The 20,862-nt window shown below is 32.4% G+C and overlaps 2 protein-coding genes across 4 annotated transcripts in view; one reads left to right on the plus strand and one right to left on the minus strand.

Annotated features, from left to right (window-relative positions):
• Window positions 1-20,862, minus strand: part of LOC145293011 (potassium voltage-gated channel subfamily A member 1-like) — a 125,260-nt gene that overhangs the window by 80,531 nt on the left and 23,867 nt on the right. The window contains exons 1-2 of one of the 3 annotated variants that reach the window (XM_080139283.1): window positions 6,062-6,355; window positions 3,803-4,200 (exon numbers count right to left, since the gene is read on the minus strand). In XM_080139283.1, the coding sequence (XP_079995409.1) occupies window positions 3,803-4,200; window positions 6,062-6,337 (674 nt within the window). In that variant the 5' untranslated portion in view covers window positions 6,338-6,355. Of the gene's footprint in view, window positions 1-2,406; window positions 2,717-3,802; window positions 4,201-6,061; window positions 6,356-20,862 lie in introns of those variants that run through there. The other 2 variants (XM_080139284.1, XM_080139285.1) reach the window with 2 other exon arrangements.
• The window catches only part of LOC145293012 (uncharacterized), a 76,075-nt gene that overhangs the window by 1,833 nt on the left and 53,380 nt on the right, over window positions 1-20,862 (plus strand). Inside the window, exon 2 of the mRNA XM_080139286.1 lies at window positions 16,480-16,542. Coding sequence (XP_079995412.1) covers window positions 16,480-16,542 — 63 coding nt within the window. The remainder of the gene's footprint in view (window positions 1-16,479; window positions 16,543-20,862) is intronic.

Consider the following 20,862-nt stretch of genomic DNA (forward strand, 5'->3'; position numbering starts at 1 on the left):
ATTAAAAGAATGAAACTTGAAAACTTACAGTGTTTCCAATATGGCGGACACCAGAGTAGCCATGCTTTCGTAGGCTGAAAAAAAATGTCTGATATCTGGATTTTTTCTTTCTTTTTTTTCATATATACCTACTGTGACCGGGATTTCTGTTTATTTGTTGGTTCCATTGCCATTGTTACCCTATCTGTGAGGGTAACAACAGCTGTGGCAATTGGCAATAATAATAATCATTATTATTGCCTTTTTTTTTTTTTTTTTTAAAGTTATTGTTGTTGCTAAAGTAACAAATTATTACTTTTATTACATGTATTTGGACATTTTTAGTCTAGTGGTCTTGCGTAAGGAGTAGAAGAATGGTATATTCCATGGATGGATTGTTCGTATATTTATAAATAAATCCAGTTTGCTGGCGAAATATAAATATTATATATATATATATATATATATATATATATATATATATCAATAACAATATCTCCGGATGTATTTTTCTATCATAAGGTTGCCACAGGCGGTGTTTACATAATAAAGAACACTCACAACAGGTATCCGTTTTCGTTTAAGTAACGCTTATTTGATACGTAATAATTTGTTAGTTATTAACGTTTTTTGTTTAAAAACAAATTATTAATAGTTATTTTCCCTGTAGGATATTCCCAACATCCACTACTGCTATTGTGTGGTCTATTCGGATTCTTTAACCCAAACCACGTTAGTAGCAGTGGATGGATTTATTCCTTTGGTCACTGAAGGCTATTCACATTTTTTAAAATCTATCTTCATATAAATATCTGTATATGTATACACATAAATATATGGGATTACTTCCTGGTATCCGAGTATTGGATTCTCCAACCCCGCCCTTGTAAATGTCCTTTCTTCCTTGGTGTGTGTGTCGTCAATCGTCACTATCATGCCCATCCACAACTACTACACTTTATAAAACAATAGGAAAGTAGTAGTGGTGGTAATGTAATGGCTATAGTAGAGGTAATAGTAATATAACAAAAGTTGTGGTTGCGGTAGTAGTGTCGCCGCCACTGCCATCTTTGTGTTGATGATGATAGGCATCGTCCTAAAGCTAAGCATACCTGTTTCGAAATGGATCAGTGTTATCCTTAGTGATGATGGTGGTGCTGATTGCTGATGACACTGTTATTGTAATAAAGACCCATCTTTGTAATTAGCTAACCTATGCTTGTCACCTCTACAACAAAGGAAATAATCAGTTTCCTTCAAAACAAGATTCAATATCAATCTAATAAAAATATTAGTGCTTGTGCATCTATGTTACTACGCTATTTTTTTTTAAATATTATTTTAAATTCAATTTTTACGATATTTTTGTTAGGTGAAAGTACAGAATAGTTGCAAAACACCCTCCCCTTCCCAAGTTATGAATGGGTTACTAAATAACGTTATTATTTCAGCGCACAAATGTACCTAAATATCTTATCACTTTCTTTCCGTTTATCTGTTTAATTAAACTTACTATTATATCCATATTAATAAAACTATGGTGCAAGATCTCGTGTCTGTGGTACTCAATTTATATGCAACTTTGGTAAATATACTTTTTTTTTTTGTCATTTTATAAACCTTTCTTCTCCAGATTTCTCATTTTTAGGGGTTAAAAATCGTTCTCAATGAAGTTGGGAAAAACAAAACAAAAATCACCCGATTGGAAGCTGACGTGATACTATTAAACTTTTTTTTTATCGAATATCTATTGAAATCATAAATAAGGGAAAACAAATGATTTTTTAAAAAAATTATTAAACAAAAACAAGATGAATTAAAAATGACTCGTTTCGGCTGTTTTATTGAACGCGACTTTCAAGAAACGTTTAACCATTTTCTCTGCATTAGTAAAACTATCAAACAAGTATTTTTCTCGAACTTTGATAAATAAACATCAAATCTTTATCATTAAGCAAAACTAAAACGAACTTTTTAAAAAATTCTCAAACCTGATTATACTTTTAGTTTTTCTCTAAGCTTTAGGGCAACGCCGAGTGCACACAACTAGCTGAAAACATTGATAGAAAAATTCTAACCAAAATACTTTAACATTTATTTGCATGTTGTACTAATGCACTTACTGATCCGTGCTATTTTTTAAATCATATTTCCAAGTTTAATTAGTTTTGTTTTATTATTCAATTGTAAGGTTAAAGTACAGAATAGGTACAAAACACCCTCCCCTCCCTATGTTAAGAATGGCTTTTTAAATAATAACGTTATTATGTCAGCACGGATCAATAAGTGCATGAGTACCTATTTGCAAGTCTCTTTTCTCCATTATATTTGCTTGGCTCCTTTAAAAAGAAAAAAAAAAAAAAGACCCTCTAAATTTTCAGATTATTATTTAAAAAAGAGGTGGGAGAGAAATAATAAAAGACCTACCTGTTTTTTAAATATAGAGAATCCGTTTGGCACGTTAATTTCACATAAATTGGACCCCCTTTTATCATGTTCATTTCCATTTTGTGGTTTTTGACTGGCAGGAAAAGGGTCATCTTAAACGTTCCTTGCCATTCCAAGAATTTATCCCTTTTTTTTTTTTTTTTTTTTTTTTAAATTTTATTTCCTAATATGTCGTACACATCCGTCGATAAAAATAAAAACTTTTTTTTCCGGCAGGGTGGGAGATTCAACTGTGAAAATGGATATCTTCGAACTTTATTAGTTCGATTTGTGTTCGGGTCATATCGTTGTAAAAGGCAAAAATATTATTTGTAATGAGTGAACGCTCTCTTCTTGTCTGTCTCTCTCTCTCTCTCTATCTCTCTCTATCTCTCTCTCTCTCTCTCTCTCTCTATTTTTCTTTTGTTACTTTAAAAAAAAAAAAAAACGGGAAAGAATAAAAAGTCGATTGCCGAAGAAGAGATCGAAACGATTGTGTACACTCTGTAAACTATTTTTTTTTTATTAATGATACATCATAATGATTGTCTTTGATTATCGATATTGATTCGGTAATTGTTACAAAAAAAGGACAATAGATATTCTTTACTTGTCAACACGCGGTGTCCCGTTTTCAAAAGCGGAACACAAAAACGTGTGTCCACGTGTTTTAAATGGAGGGTGGGGGTTATTGAATCATTAGCATCAGCAGCAGTTATTGTAGCATATGTCACTATGGTTGCTCAAAACTTCCAACTTAATACTCCTAAAAAGTTTTCATTAAAGTCTTAAACCATCCAGCTAAATAAAAATACTTTCCTCTCTAAAAGGAATAAACATTTGGGTTATTCGGACTACTATTCTCATTTTGGTGGTTACTTTTGCCACGTTTCCTTGAGGTGCATCTTTTCAAGTTTATTAATCTTGAGGGTGTACAGAATTAAAAACTTTCAACTCTTGTCTTGTAAACTGCCTATGGTGGTATGGATATGTTAAATGAAGCTCTGGTTGGATAAACGGATGTATATACATCTCAACTGGAAGTAATCAAGGAAAAGGAAGGCTGTGGAAAATTTGGAATGATGACCTCCAAGCAATATGTCAAAACAAACGTAAATTATAGGATTTTGGGGAGAAAGTCCCTCTGTACTACAATGAGCCTAACATCCATATCTAATGCGGAAAAGACGTGTTAAATGAAGAACCCATTATTTAATCCATGGTGAATCTTTGTTGGATTCTGGAATCTATATAGAATTTAACCCACGATTCCCAAGTTTGGAAAAGTACGCTAGAAGAAAGTGCAAAAATAACTAAGGGGAGAATAGTAGCGCAGATAATGCAATTCATGAATACTTGTCTCAAAAAGTACAAAACAAAATACTTTTTTTCTTACCTTTCTTTATAGTATTTTGGTTTGAGCAGTGGTGCCGTAGCATCGTCCTTGTGATCGGTTGGGCAATCGTCTGCGTACCCTTTTAGCGTCTCCTCCCAGTCCTTATGTCGATCACTGTCTCTTCTCAGCGACAGTTCCGCACTCAGGTTTGAATCTGGGAAGGAAAAACTGGATACAAACCTATTGTCGTGTCTCAAATCTTTATCTGCTTTCTTCGGCATGCTGAAGCATCTTGGAAGACATGATGTGCTGGGTGATGATTCCTCCTCCTCCTCCTCCTCACCCTTAGAATCGGAAGAATATGATTTTTGACTCTGGTAAGACTTGCTCCGACGGATTCGTCGCGCGGCTTGTAGTCGCTCTTGACGTTGAGACTCGGCTGCATCCAAATCTTTCGGCTGACAGAGGTGAGACCGGTCATTGAAAAGGAAGAAAAAAAGGGGTTTATAAATGTATATATGTATTGTACTGATTTTTTGTTGTTGTTGACATTATTTTCATGAGTAATACTTTTAAACAAACAATTAATTTAGCAATTTTGAATAAACAAAAACACAGAAAAGTAACTTGTGCTTTACTCAGCATTTCCTGGGTATCAAATATGTTAAATATAACTAATAAAACTTTTGAAAGGTATGAACACCTTATTCCCCCCCCCCTATCACTATCCATTATGGGTTTGTTAGTATATCCTGTTTTATACTGTTTTTGATATGTAGAGTTCTGCAAATGTTCTAAACTCTAAGGTGGGCAACACCTGACACTATTTTATGCCTGCTTTCCATGCGGTTCTATCCAAAAGATTAACATTAGTCAAGTAGCATACACTCAAACCAGGTCGTCTTTGGTCTATCACGCTCCTTCATGACTGGGATATCGATGCGTTATTCGGTTGATGCAAAATGTGGCATACTGTACGTGGTCAAACCATCTTAGATGCCAAGGATGTAGGTACCCATAATTTCAGCAATACCAACTTTCTAACAATGTCTAATTGATGGGATCCTTTCTTTCAGTTTGCAATCTCGCTGCCATGCAAAATAGCATCGTGGATATTGACTGAAAAGACTTTGCTCTGAATCTTGAAGGAAATGTGTTTAAGGATTGGCACCAGCTTCCCCATACAAGACAACAGCAATCAATGACGATACATTCTACAAAAAGCTACCATCTACATCTACACTAGCCACAGCTTTTATCATTGATTTCAACAATTTGTTTAATTCCTAGCATTAAACGAGGGTGACGGTTAATATTCCAATAAAATAATCCAATTGTTTCTTATACACTAGTGGGACCTGTGTCTCTGCAAAGCTTTGAAAAAGTGTAAAAGCCAAGAATCGCCACCCACATAATCCACTTTATAAGAAAAAAACTCTTTTCACTCATAACATTGATATAAAAAATATTTCAAAATAGAACTGAAATGAAAGTCCCCATTGAATTAAAGTGTAATAAAAATGAGTAGTTAATTTAGATGTCCTTTTGCAAAGCAATATGCAAATCATGTATTATCAAATAAATGATGTCCTTTTGCAAAGCAATGTGCAAATCATGTATTCTTGTGATGTCGATCATATTGACGTGATCAGTATATTAGAAAGTTATTTAGAATATGAATTGGGCATTTTTATCTGTTAGTGCAAGAAATATCCTAACAAATAAATATATACAGATTATTGAAAAAGAAAACCCAGATCTGCAGGAACTTACTGATTTCACATACCGTTTGTTTAGCTTGGCGATCAACTATTAACAGATATGTAAACACATTATTGTTTTATATATAGGTTATAATTGTAACTCATAATGATTAGCACAGATTAGTTAAAATAGAATACTATTTTTCTTTCCTTTTGGATCTCAAATTGATTATAATGGACTTTATAAACTATTTTAAATTGACAGTTTAAATGCTTCAAAATCACTCTTAAATGTTGACAGCTTTGACATAAACCCTCTTTCTGATTCCCCTTCTCGCTAAAACAATGTCTGTAGCTGTGCAAAATTTAAAATTGATTTTGAAAAAAATGCCAATTCGAAATTTTTTGGCTCTATTGAAAGTTTCCAGCTCAAAACAGATCCTTATGATGGCCCTTTCCTACTCCTAAACCAAAGGCTGAGCCATGATTTTTATCAACAATTCAAAAGTCAAATGAAACACTGTAACCCTGATTAATGAGAAATACACATTTTACAATTTATAAAACAAAAATTTAACAAAAACAGTTACACCCATGCCATATTTTCAAAAATTACCTTGACGAAGGAGGGTGGGTGCACCTTGTCTAATAACGTTTTATGCATACTACTAGTCATGTAGTTCATCGAAAGTTGTTTTTTGTTGTTTGTTTTTTTGTTTTTTAATAAATGTAAGATTTCCACAGACCTGTGTTTGTATGGTAGCTGTTTCACTAGTCCAGGTGTTAGTAAGGATTTTCTTTCTCTCTCTCTCCTACTGGTCACATGTGTTATACACCTGCTACAAGTGTCATGGTAGTAGTTGTTTAGCCATTCTTTTGAGCTGAATGACATTGGTTACAGCCAAGCTTGTCTTATTCTTTCTTTCTTTCATCAATGCTTTTTTAATTACACAAATTCACCAGTGATCATATTCCGTTCAGCTCCAATAAAGACACTGTTTTTGTCTGTATCGTATGTGTGCATGTGTTACATGTGGATAGTAATTTCTGTATGAAATCTTAAGTAGGAGACCTCGATGCCTAACAGGGCAAGAATAAAAGTTAAAAGTAAAACAACCAAAAGAATCGGTGAGCTATATCCCAAATTTATTTCGACCTTTATAGGTAAAAGGGCATCAACAGTTTAGCTCCAATCTCCAGACAGCCTCCTCATCTGAAGATGCCCTTTTTTTTACCTTTCTGGTTGAAATAAATTTGAAATATGGCTGTTTCTTTTGATTGTTTTTCTTTCAACTTATATGTGTATGTGTTTTTATATATACACACACAAACTCATGAGCAAAAAAAAAAAAAAAATGGGCCAAACAAATTTTATACATTTTCTTGCACTAAAAGCTATATTGAACAATTGAACAAGGAAACTTAAACGAGACTAATAACACAGAACAAGACATTTACTTTAATAAATGCTTAGGATGGAATCGCATTCCCTTTTGATTTCTTCATAAGATCAATCCTTTTAGACATGCTCTCAACCAAAGTGGAACACTGTGAAGAGGAGATGCTATTCTATTCACTTTGCACAGCTTCCTACAGTTTCTCATTGTTCTCAAAAGTTCTTCCGATCAATGCACGAGATATTATGGACCAAATATTATCGATTGGGTTTAAATCTGGGCTTTGACCTGACCAAAATATCACATCAATTGAATTATCAGAAAAACATTTTTTTGTGACTTTAGCAGTGTGTGCAAGGGCATTATCATGTTAAAAAAATAATGTTCTGGGATATTCCCAGCTTCTGGATACTTAGTAACAGTCTTGTTTCTAACATTTGAATGTATTCCTTTGCATTGATTGACTTCTCACATCTAATAAGTTCCCCAACTCCTGCTGCAGTAAAAGTTCCTCATACCATTACCCCTCCATTCCCGTGTTTAACTGTCATTTTTATGCAACTTGGCAAAAATCATGTTCCAGTTCTTCGATTGCACCGTTCAGGAGCATCACTAACAAGACAAAATCTTGATTCTATCTAACCGGAAAACTTTACTGAACCAGTCTGTATCTTTCTTGCCATCTATATATATAAAAGCGAAAATGTATGTATGTATGTATGTGTGTGTGTGTGTGTTCGCTTTTTGTGTCTCTGTAAAAGGCCTTTTTCGCTGGACTTTTCGGTCGGCTCATTCCTTAAAACTTTTTATATCACGTCTAAATGATAATATATATGAGTTACGAACGGGGGTCGCTTGTCTATTTAATTTGCCCAACTTTTTACGCGTTATTTTTTCCAGATTTTTAGAGCATTCTGTATCTTTCACTTTTCAGTATAAAACAGGCGAAAACTGGCTTGCAGGTCAAACATCACACGATTTAAGGTTCTCGCACCTGTTAATTTCATTTTATAAACATTAAATTAAGAGGTTTTTCATTCCTCTTCTCTCGTGGCTGAGATGACTAGGTCTAAGGGTTTTTTCCATTTCGTTTCCATCTCCACGTCAAAGGTTCGGGGTTCAAGCCTACTTTTCTACTAAAACCCTTTTTTCCTTTTACACCTCCAAACACCTGGCCAACACACACACCTACAAAGACCCGGGCCACGCCGGGTACCCCCGCTACTAACAGGAGAAAAATCTCTTTTTATCATTGATGTTCTTCTTAGATAAAAATGGCTTCTTTGCACGCCTTTTAGGGGAAAATCCTATTTCTTTCATTCGTCTAGATATTGTATATCAAGTAGAAATACACACGGACGATAAAATGCTTTGGATAATTACGGATTTCAAGGGGCTTCTGCTGAAATCGTCATATTTTAAAAACCGAAGCATCTTAAGTTATCAAAATACCGTTTTGTTCGAAAATGAATATACTTTCAAATAAACTAATAAATAATAATGTGCATTATATATTTTAAGAGTTTTAAGCAAATAAAGTGCTAAAAATGTTAACATCATAAAACACCGTTTTCAGTAAGATTTTGTAATGACCCCCCCCCCCCCACCTGATTTGTAAACAGTCGTACCATGTTTCTCTTAAGAATTTCGCCATGAAATTTGGAAATTAACTAGAAGATCTATTACTTTTAATAGATGCGGTTGTCCGAAATTCTTTTGACAGCTTATTTTTTTGTTGTGTTAAAGAAAAGACTTCAACATGACAAGTTTGGAAAATTTTGAAAAAAAATTACTTCGGACACCCACTGTTCAATAAATCAATCTTTTTATTACATTTATCCGTTAAAAAATGTAACCAGCTTTATCTTGTGGTACCGAGCAATTTAAAATCATGATACCTGGAAAAGATCGTTCTATTTTTAAAAAGTATCTAAAAACGGTATGTAGAAGCAGCGGAGGCTACTATCGCTGATATTAATTACTTTACTGTAAACAAACTTTTGTTTTTTTATTTATTCCAGAACGAATTAAAAATTAAAAAAAAATGAATATAAAAAAAAATGTTCTTACATATTGAGTGGGAGCTCATATTATTAGAACATAATTAGCTTAACTAGAGCTATTCGGTTATCAGAATATATAATTTTAAAGCAATCCGGCATTATTTTTGGTCAAATTTAAAAAATATAGTTGAAAAACAAATATGTAACGTGTGCACTTTTATCCATTACATTAGTTTTTAGCAGTGAATTAAAGTGTTTTGTTTTTTGTTTTTTAAAAAAACGAAATTGTGAAATGATTTTTTTTTTGCTTCACGTGTATGAGCAGTACCCCCCACCCATCCCAATATTTTATTTTTCATCTTTTTTCAGCGGATTATAATCGAGTGGACACTAATCTATCCAATTATAAAAAAAAAATTAAAAAAGAAATACAAAAACAATATTTAAATATTTGTAGGTGTTCAGTTTCTAGTTAAGTTCCTATTTACTTGCTTCCCCACGAGGACAGTTTTTAATGCGAGGAAAATCCAGCTTCCGAGAAAGGGTCAATCTGGATAGAAACAAACACAATTGTCTCTGTCATGAAGGATTTCTTCTTCACTGACAGAGGACAGAAAAGGTGAAGTGTAGCATTAGAATACTACACTGTGATCTTGGCCCAAAGTCCAGGTAGAGAATAAAAAAAACTAAAAAAAAACCATCTTAAACTGAAAAGTTTAACAAAATAATGTGTCACTTGGATAAGAAATGTAATTGAAAATAAAAACCAAATTAATCAAAAATTTGTGAACGATTTGTTAGCTTTAGCAAAAAATGTTTTTTGATATTTAAATAAATGGGCAAAAATACTTAATAAGTTTTCCAAATGTCGCGTTTTCTGTTAGTGACGTCACTTGTTTTAAATGAAATTTATTTTTGTCTATTTGTCGTAATTCTTAAGTTTCACACCCATCATTTACATATTTAAAAGTAATTTGATGTCCAAAATCTAAGGCATACCATTTTCAAAGGCCAATAATTATGACCCACTAACCGTAAATATGGGGGTCAAACCCCTTAAAAAAAACAAAACAGAAAAAACTACCTTAATCCTACCTCTAACCCTAGGTATGAGTAGCAAGCCTCCTCCTCTTAAAACCTTTAGCCGTAACAATAACGCTAAGTCTAAGTCGCAAGCTCCTCACCAAACAAAGTTCCTTGGTAAGCTACATATGTCTAAAAAAAATAAAAAAAAAAAATCTTTCCTTAAAGAAAAGTTCACCAATAATCACCCATAAAAAAATTAGTTAACTGTCCTAAAACGCTAGAATGGTCTCGAAATGGTGAATTATTTTACATTAAATTTGTGAAACTAACCTCCACTCTAAATTCTAAAATTGTTTTTGTTTTGTTTCTATCAAGTCTTCAGGGTGTTCACACATAATTTTCTTTAGCTCTATCATTAACCCAAAGTCAGAGTGGCAACTTCCCCAACCTCTCATAATTGCACAGACTCTGAAAACCACATAATCATCTTTAGAAAAATAATTACTTACAGGATTTATCTCTGATAGAAAAAAATATGGTTAACTGCCCTAAAACGCTAGAATGGCTCAAAATGGGAAATCATTTTACATTAATGAAAGATAAACAAGGATTATTTTAAAATTTAAAGTTTAAGGTATTCACACGTAATTGTCTACGAAGGTAAAATCGCATATTTTGGAGAGGTGGTCAGATGGAGTGGGGGGTGTTAACAGAAGGTATTAATCTACAATAGTACCAAAGAAATATTGCAATATATTTTTAAACAGTCCTAGATTTCGATTTCAGTTATTTGTACATATAATGCATTACAATTCAGCTTTGAGGTCTTTAACTTTTCTGTTAATGAATACATGGCATTTTTAAGGAATTGCAGCATATTTATGTGTATTTACTGCAAATTATTTGGAAACCATTAATTTTTGAAGATTTTCAGTAGCATATTCTAATTTCTAGCACAAAAATACACTTCTATGATAAATTTCATTGCTTAATCTTCTGTTTTAACAAAAATACAGCATTTTTGCTGAAAAAGTAGTGTAAAAAATGTGACAAAACGCATATGGTCTTAAATAGGGAAAAATGTTCAAACGTGTGAGGCACAAAAATAGTCATAACTTCCTTAATTTTAATTGGATTTTAAAAATTAAAAAAAAAATTTTTCTAAGCTCATCAAGTTCTTTCTATAGATACCAATATTGAAATATTTTAAGTTATTTCAATTTTTTCATGTGTATTGTTATATCAAGAAAGAATTTTCAGCCCGTTTTAATTCTTTGCTATGGTCAACATAAGTATTCTTTCGATCCTTCAAAACAGTTAATTTAAGACTGTGGTTGTCCTTCAAAGTGGATGCTCTAGGGCAACCAGATCCAGATTTCCCTTTTACCAAGCATTCGACTTCGAACCTTTGATCAGTTTGCTTCACTACAGAAAGAGATGTTTTCACATTTTCTTTTCTTAAAATATCAAAAATCTGCTTGTAAGTCATTTTGAACTGCCTTAATCCTGCAATTCGGTTTTTTATATCCTCACCAAGATGCGGTCCTACCATATTTAGGATTAATTTTTCCACTTATTATTATATGCTATAATAATAATGATGATATGTGAAATAGAAATTTTCAGTTAAAATTAACAAAAATTCATGGAAAAATATTGAAAAATCGATTTCTTCCTTCTTTCACTCTTGACCCATTTTTTTTTTGCTCATGAATGTGTGTGTGTGTGTATATATATATATTAAAATTAACATAGAATGCTATTAAACCTTATGCCTAGAATCTTAATTCCAATTTTGATAGTGTTTTTTTCTCTTGTGCTCATGTGTCTGTCTATACATAATTATTTCATGTCTGTTTTTTAGTTAATATGTAGAACAGTTAAGGTAGCAGTCAGTTGGCAGAAAGGCACCAAGGAAGATATGGGAGGAAATAACTGGATTTGAAAAAAAAAGTAATAAAGCTAGTTTTGAAGTTAATTTCCAAAAGCCGTCCAACACATGTCAGCAAAGTTGACTAATCTGAATGGTCTGTGAATAATTTTTGTAAATGTACTTAACAACCCTAACGTGAACCAAATTAATGCAGAGTGCATCCTTTGGCCACACTCTAAAAAAGACGTCGGGCAGGATGACATAAGATTGTGTGTTTGATCCAAATAATGCTGATGTACATGTTAATTATCTTGAAAGTTTATTGCTCTTTCACAGAAGATCTGATCGTCATGATTGTATTCATAAAATCAGTTTATGTGGCCCACCTCTCTTGGTACGTCAAGCAAGGACTTCTGATCATCTTCGAAAACTTTGACTCGTGTTGTCTAAATCTCCGAGAGGCGGTCATATCAGATTCCTGGAAACGAAAGAAAATAAAGCTCACACATGCCAGAAGACGAAAACTGGTTCACTAAAAGAAAAAGACAAAACAGCCGGAATGCTATTCTAACAGAATAATTTCACAAAGAGTATTTACAGACTTTTTACAAATATTGTTCAGTTCTTAGCAAGTTTTAAGTTTCAAATCTTTAGTCTTCGCAGACGGGTCGGAGGAGGTTGATGGTGGGCACGTCTTCAGGGAGCAGTATTTTTACCTCGAGATTCTGCTTCAATCTAAATTCGTGCGACACTAGCATTATATAGTGGGGGGTGTGTGTCGGTGTGGAGGTCCTTTAAGCCAATCAAATTATGCCACGCATTTGAGGAAATCCCAAATTTTGCGGGTGTGCAATTCAACCACATCACCAGCTTTGCAATCTGGGACCAAAATCAACATTTAATTCCCATGAACTCAAAGGTCAAACCCCGTCATTCAGAACCCCTGGTACTGAGTTCGCCAAACCAGACAATGTCAACGCTGTTGTTCTAATATTTCCTGTCGTCCATTTTTTTGAATAACAAATATATCTCTGATTTTCAAACAATAAAACAAAATATATCTATTTTGACAATGAATTAAAATATATATCAATTTCAAATCTTGGGATATCCACTGTCGCCTGGAATCTATGAAAGTAATCTTAGTATAGTTATGCGGTCTCCTTCAGGTTCCTGGGAAGTCTGAACCCCCCGAATGGGGGGGGGGGGCAAAATGCTCCCTTAGGTCACAATGATTGTATTAATAACATCAGTTTATACATTTGCAAACTTAACGTAATTATTTGTTTATAAACGTTTGTGCCATAACATCACTGCAAGGCATCGGATTACCATATCGATTGTTTTTTGTTGTTCTTTTCTTTCTTCATCAGACTTAAAGATATGAAACAACTGTTAAGTCCCCCCCCCTCCTTTTAAAATGTGATGTTAATGATGTCTTAATATTTTTTACTATTTTTTAGCATTTACACTCTACTTCTATACTGGACAATAATTTCACCTTCCTTGCATTAGTCTTGCAATCAGTATGCTTCTGTCTGCTTATCTCTACATTTTAGCTTATTTATAAATTTAAGTTTAATTAAAAACACTTGGGTATGCGATTTTTTTTTTTTTAATTTTTTTTAAGCTTATTTAGCTACTAAAAAGAAGCTACTAAACTCTGCCTTGTAGGTGTAGCTCATACTATGTAATTTATTTTTTCTTATAAAGATAGAAGGAAGTTATAGCTTTAAATTGGGAACTTATGTTGATGTATTGGCTTAATCGAGTTTCCATAACTTTAATTCTTTTTTGTTGAAAGATTATAAAGATAAAACTGTTAGGTTCTTGTGGATCAAAATCAACAAGGGGAATAAACTAGTTTGTTTTTTTTTTTTTGTTTTTTTTTCCTTGAATATACTTTTTTCCTTTATCTCTTTATGTGCTAATTAACAAAATGTACAAATAAAATTTGTAACTGCATCCTAGACAATACTAGCTAAGTACGCCTAGTTATCGATTACATATTTACAACATTTTGTGATGTCTTTTTTCTGCTTACTTTCAATATTTTATTATTAAACTTCAGTTTTTGAAGAATTTCTCTAATTGCTATCTCATTACTTCTGGTCCATTTGTCTTCTGCCATTTTTATCAATATCATTTGAATGTTTTTCATCTACTTTTAAAATCTTTTAACAGTTGCAGTAGGTATGCACTTTACTGTAAGATTATTTCCTTGTGAGCAGCAACATGGTTGTCATCAAATGTTCACAAATATTTGTCACAAGTCGTTCTCAATCAAATTTCCTGAATTTCATTCATTATATTCAATCCTCTCATTGTATTCATCAGCGTGCCAATCTATCCATCACATTAAGTTATTCTTGAGTGGCTTTTAGCCTTGCTAAGTGGTGACCTATAATTAAAACACTGAGAAACTTTCTACTTGGATATTGATATTACTAACATAAAATATTTCAATAAGATCATTTTTACTTTCCCTCATGATGTAAAAGTTTTTATGTTTTCAAGACTTGGATATTGCAGAGTGACATTTATAATAGACATGATAGAGAAAGGTGCTAGAACATCCAAGCAATCTCTGGGAGCTCGTTGCTATCAGTCATCTATTCTCTCGTATAAATTGTGAAGTATTGGAACCAAGGATCGCATATAGATATAAGGACTCCTTAAAGATAGATGCATATATAGATTTTTCAGTCACTTTGCATTAGACAAAAGAAAAAAGTGGTCAGAAAAACAAATATGTAACAAATAAATGGTAAAACTCACCCGGTAAATGATACTATGACATTTATTGAGTGTTGGGTGAGTTTCTTCCAGTATTTTAATTTTCGATTTTTCAACGATTATCGAGACTGTCATCTAATGTCAGCCATTTTGTTCTGTTCTAACTTGGCACTACTGGTGTCGCTTTAAAATAAGTTAAAACACAAACTTATCCAGGTAGGTAGAAGAGTAACTTATCTTGCCTTTGGTAACGTTTGTTTTTCAACCACATTTTATTTTTTGTTTATTCTACAAAATACCTGATATTTTTTATTTTCAATTTTTAAGAAAATAATTTCTGCCACTAAAAATCTTTTCAGAAACCAAATTGATTTTCCTAGATTATTTCTATATTTTTGATGTCGTAATAAAAACCTAATACATTTATTAAACACTATCAGTGAAACTTGGTATTCTCTAGGAATGAAGACACAAATCACAGATGGTAATGCAAAAAGATTAAACTATCAATTGCTGTAAATGTTTTAATTTCATTATTTAAAAATTTTTCTCATTCACATTGGTCTGGTTTATGTCTCCTCAAACCGACTAGCAATTATTCTGAATAGGGTCCTAAAATTTCTGCGGATGTTAAATCTCTGTTTACAGTTGTCTTCAGACATTTTATGAGGCACCGATTAAAAAAAAAAAAAAATTTTTTAAGCTTAATAACCTTTTCAAGTTTGAGAAAAACTCAATTCTTCAATTGATACAGCAGGTTTTTTTGTTAATGTTGCCATAAACAGCTTCATCAAACTCTACTTGTACATACTACTTGGTCATCTTCAGGGGGTAAAAACTCCATTTCTAAATTTTGTAAACCATCTTGCACACATTTTCATTTGGCCATTCTAGCTTTTTTTTTTTTAACTCCTGAATCATTAACTACCTCAAATGCTTGTTTTATCAGATTTTAAACAATGAAATCTATATATCTATAAAAGTGAAATTGTCTGTGTGTATATTTCCCTACCAAACCACTCTGTCAATTTTGGGTCTAAACACTTGAAATTTTAGAGGTAGGTTACCTGGACATTTTTTTCAAGTTATTATGGTAAAGCCGGGTTGAACTGCTAGTTTTAAGTAATTTTTCATGTCAAACAAAATTTATTTTGTTTATTAACAGCCAAAGGTAGTAAAGAAAGACAAAAATAAAGATTGGAAGAGTCCATTATAAACAAAAGGGAATATAACCAAAATTTAATCACATAGAATACATACTAAAATATTCCTCAGTTTTACGATTGAGTTATGTTTTTAAAAAAAGAGTTCATTTTATTTGTTCTAATAATCAACCTATCAAGTAAGCCAGCTCTAAGTTTCTGTCTATCACTCTCAGCCTCTGTTTTGTTTGATCTCTTTCCCACCCCTTGCTCTTATCACTGTTTATCATCACTTCCATCACTCACTATTTATTAACAGGTGAAGGTAATAATGGAAAGATAGATTGGATTAATCCATTACGAACAAAAGGGAATGACACAAACAGTAATATTATTTAACCTGTAGTTGGAAAGGGAAAAATATCACAAACAGAAACATTAATTTGGGATTAAAAAAAAATTTTTTTTTTTCCTTTGCAAACTCACTTTTTCCTGATTCAAACAATCTAACTTAAAATACAATGAATAATTCAACGAGTTCCATTTCTTTTAGTAGTATACCTAAATATTTAGTTCCATTTCGCATTCCTTATTACTATTATGCGATGACCTATTATCATGGTAAAAATTGTCTCATTAAATCAACCAATTAAGCCCCCACCTTTTTTTTTCTCCCAAAAAGAATAAGGACCTTATTCGTTATTTTTCTTTTTGTCTGTACATGTTATCAATTATTAAGATTAAATTCAATTTTCTTTTTTATGCTAAAACCATTTTTCTACTCGTTGAAAACGTTTTTCAGCAATTTCCTGAAAATATTTTTTCTAAAATTTTGTTTTTCATCCCTTTATTTGCAGAATCCAAAAGATACCCCTCCACCGACTCGAATCGAAACCAAAGAAGAAAGAAAAGAGAGAAAGGTAAATATGAGAAATTAACACCAAAGAAAATATTTATCTTAGTTGTTCAGCTTTAAATACTCAAATACTTGATATGCCACAACATGAACAGAATGAGTTCCTCAAATAACTGTATGTGGTCAAATATTTTTTTTATGTACCAGGGCTCTACGGACAAATTTCTCTTTAGTTGACCTTTGACAACTAAATATTTTCATTTACTAGCCAAATAGAAAAGTTACTAGCCAAACCCAAATGATTTTTAGAATATGACATCTTCGTTCTATGACGAATATGTACATCATAATTTTATTTTTTTTAATAAGTGTAATTCTAAATATACACAGAATTTTATGTTGATACTTGAAAGTATAAACATTTATATTTCCTCGGATGTTTTTTTTAAACAGCCTTTGTTAAAAAAAAAATGTATATTGTTTTATTAAACCTTTTATTTAAATAATTTGACTTTGCTCGTTTTATTAAAATAAAAATTGAAAAGATATTTTTCACTCAGTAGTGAGCTTTGCAAGAGTGTCAGTGAAAGAAATACAATCGCCAAAAGATAAGCGTTTCATTATTTCTAGCCGCCATTTTGAAAAATCACTCGCAAACGCAACTGTTTCACTCGCAATGTAGAGCCCTGTGTACCAAATTTTATTTGGTATCAAAAACATCTCAAATGGATTAAATTATCCTAAACCAAAATTGTTTTCGGTATATTTTAAAAACTTTTAATATGACAACATAGATATATATATATTATTCCTTAATTGGAATTTTTTTTTTTTTTTTTTTTTTTTTTTTTTTTTTTTTTGAGATGAGCATTTTTATGTTAATTTTATTTTTATTTCGGACTATTAGTCTCATCTTTATTAGTTGTTTTTTGGATCTTTTTATTGGTTCACAACGTTTCGGCCAACTTCCTCTGGCCTTCGTCAGGTGGTAACCGCGACGGATAGGAACTTCGAATCTCCTAACTGCATTCTCAGCCATCACTGCCATCCGTAGTTGTCGTCGTCTCACCACATTTTTGACCAATTACCTCTAGCACGCTTAAGGAATTAAGGAATAATATATATATATACCAATCGGTACGGACCCGACTATGGAAGATCAGATAATGAATAAATGTGGATTTATAAGATCAAAGAATCCAACCTTGATCGCCCTTCGGGGCCCGTGGCGCAGTTGATAGAGACGTTGAATCTCTACGGTTCCAGATGAACATTGTCTGAAGATAGCGGTTTCAATCCCACCCAAAGCGTGCCAGAGGTAATTGGTCAAAAATGTGGTGAGACGACGACAACTACGGATGGCAGTGATGGCTGAGAATGCAGTTAGGAGATTCGAAGTTCCTATCCGTCGCGGTTACCACCTGACGAAGGCCAGAGGAAGTTGGCCGAAACGTTGTGAACCAATAAAAAGATCCAAAAAACAACAACTAATAAAGATGAGACTAATAGTCCGAAATAAAAATAAAATTGACAACATAGATATTTGCAAAACATAAACAATGATACAGAATTTATTTTAGTAGCATAAATAATCAACCAAATTATGTCTGATCAAATTTTGTTGGAAATGAAAATTTTGTCATGATCAAATTAAGCATGATGGGAGCAATAATTATTACATTAAGTTTATCGAAACACTTGGCAAATGCTTTTTCAAATATGTAAAACTAATACGGGAGTGCAACTTTGACTCTTCATAGAAGACTTAATCTAACAGCTAACAAATTAAATCTTGTTAATGACAAAGATCAGGTTTGATTTTTCTTTTCAAAGGAAATCAATTAAAAAAAAATAACAAAAACAAAAGCTTAGACCATGGAAAAACAATTCGTGGATGTAGTAAGTTCAAGGAATTTTTGCCATTACTAAGGCTGTGACAACAACCTATTCTTTTCATTGTTTTGACTTTTTAGTATATATCCGTTAATATCTTATGTTTTATATAGACTGATATGAGAGTAATATGATGGATGTGCCATGTAAATTTTTAAGACAGACTTAGATCTGGTGACCTCAGTGGAAGATTACATCTGGACAATAATATAGAGAAATGTGTGAACAAGAGATGATTGTATGGGCATTTTGAAAGAATGAATGAGATTTTCTTGAGTTAGTAGTTGTAGAACAGTTGAGGTAAAAGATTCACTTGACAAGGGAAGATCACGGGAAATGAGAAGTGATGGGGATGGTCTTAAGAGAGAAATAGATAGACCTGTCCTGAGATGGGTTGGTTTGAAAATCCATTTTTTAAAGCCATTAAACACATGTAAAATGGATGTTAAACTGAATATGATGAGGAGTTATCATAGTTATTATTGCCTCTAATAAGAAATAAGCTTTCAACTTGCAGATAACTTACTTAGAATTGACTGTTTCTCAATGTCTTTAATCATTACACCATGACTTTATGGGGACAATTGAGATGCTGAATATCATAACTCGATAAGCACCACAAACAAAAACAAAAAAAAAACAAAAACGCTGTTAAAGTTTAGTTTCATAGGTATAATGTGCATTAGTTGATTTCTACTCATGTTCTGAGCTGAATTCAACCATAACTATTCTTGTATGTGTTAGAGGAGGCTACGGGGAATAAAATGATATACTAACTTGATATTTTGCCGCAATGGTGCTTACCGAGTTATGACACTCAGTGTCTCAATTCTAGTAAGAATTTGAAGCAGCTTTAAACTTAGCCTTGTCAAGGTGTCTACTAAAACTGTTCTGCAACTGTCCAGATTTAATCTTTCCCTGAGATCATCAGATTTAGGCCTGTTATTTTTATTTATTTTTTTTAGACTTGCATTGCATATCCATTGTATCATTCTTATATCCTTTCTCTCCATGCAATGCATGGCCTCAAGCCTCACTAGTTAGGTTTTCAGCCCCGTACATCCTCACACTGCGTAGACATGCCTAATAGACTCTTGGCTGACAGTGGTAATGCTCTGCATGTAATAATGGTATGTGTACAAATTTCAAACTAATATGTTCAATAAATAAAAAAAGTAATTTATTGCTGCTCTAATGCTCTCAAATATGCCAATTTTATCGAATTTCTTTATGAATTATAAAAAGATCATAAATAATTCGATAATTACGATTTTCAGGTGACAATTTTTTTTTTTCAAGTTGATATAAATTAATAAAAAACAATGATTATTGAAATCTATAAGATACAAATAATACCAAATGATAAAATTAAGAACCAAAATTTCTTTGCAACCATATTAGTTTTCTTAAAAATATTGATCTCCATATTCAAACTTAAGCATCCTACAAACTTCCAAAATGGCAGTTCTCATGATGTTCAGTGTTTTCAAACTCAGTTGCTGAAGAATGGAGCAAACTGTTTGCATTAATTGTTGGCTGCCAAGACACGGCATCCTTTAAAACCTTTGTTTCCTAAAATTTGTCAAAATTACACTTTGTTCCCCATTTCTTGTGCATGTATGTTCACTTTTGAACACAGCACATTAATATCAAAGAACAGAAATAAAGCAAATGAAAAAGTCGGTGAAAGATTAAAATTTAAAAGATGCAAACTTTCATAAAAATAAGAAGGGAAGTTAAATAATAAATACATTAATATACATATACGAGTCATGTTCATTTCCCTGACAACTATGCATTATTCTGTCTACTATATAAGCACTTTCCATGCACATAAGCACAGTGGTTACATTTTTTATTATAAATATGCACTTGTCTTGCATGCGCTTTAATTTGATCTCAGGTTTCACATCGTCTCATGTAGGAGAGAACTTGAATGCCTACTAGACACTATCCTTGAGTGTCTAAGATCTCTGTACAAAGGTTTGTCAGGTCAACTTAGCATGAGGATATTTTTCCCTTAAACCCTGACCAAATTTTCAAAATCATATTATTCGTTGCTCAAATAAGATCTCCTCAGTATGGATACTCTACAAGGATTGATGCACCTTCTCCAAGTGATGTTACTTTGAGTAGCAGCGCAAATCTAGATAATCTACCAGACTAGATTAACTTTTATCTCAAAATGTAGTGAGACCATAAGAAAGGTATACTATAACATATAGTCAATTAGGTAGAGGAAAATTATGTTCTCTACTAACTCTGGGTTTGAGATGTAAAGGAGAATATTAAAAGAATATTTGGATATGTATGTATCTCGTATAGAGATCAAGTGTTAACTCCTAGGGAGAAAGCTTTTTTTGAGAACTTCGGCTGAAGTAAAATGAAACAAAAGGAAAGTTACTGGAACTCCTTGTTCTTGAGCAAATGAATTACTGTTTAAGGGAGATAACTCTTGAAAAAAAAAAAGCCAACTTTCAGTTGATAGTTT

This window comes from Euprymna scolopes, chromosome 14 (assembly GCF_053919585.1).
Source record: "Euprymna scolopes isolate OS-2025 chromosome 14, ASM5391958v1, whole genome shotgun sequence".
In the NCBI taxonomy this organism is placed as follows: Eukaryota; Metazoa; Mollusca; class Cephalopoda; order Sepiida; family Sepiolidae; genus Euprymna; species Euprymna scolopes.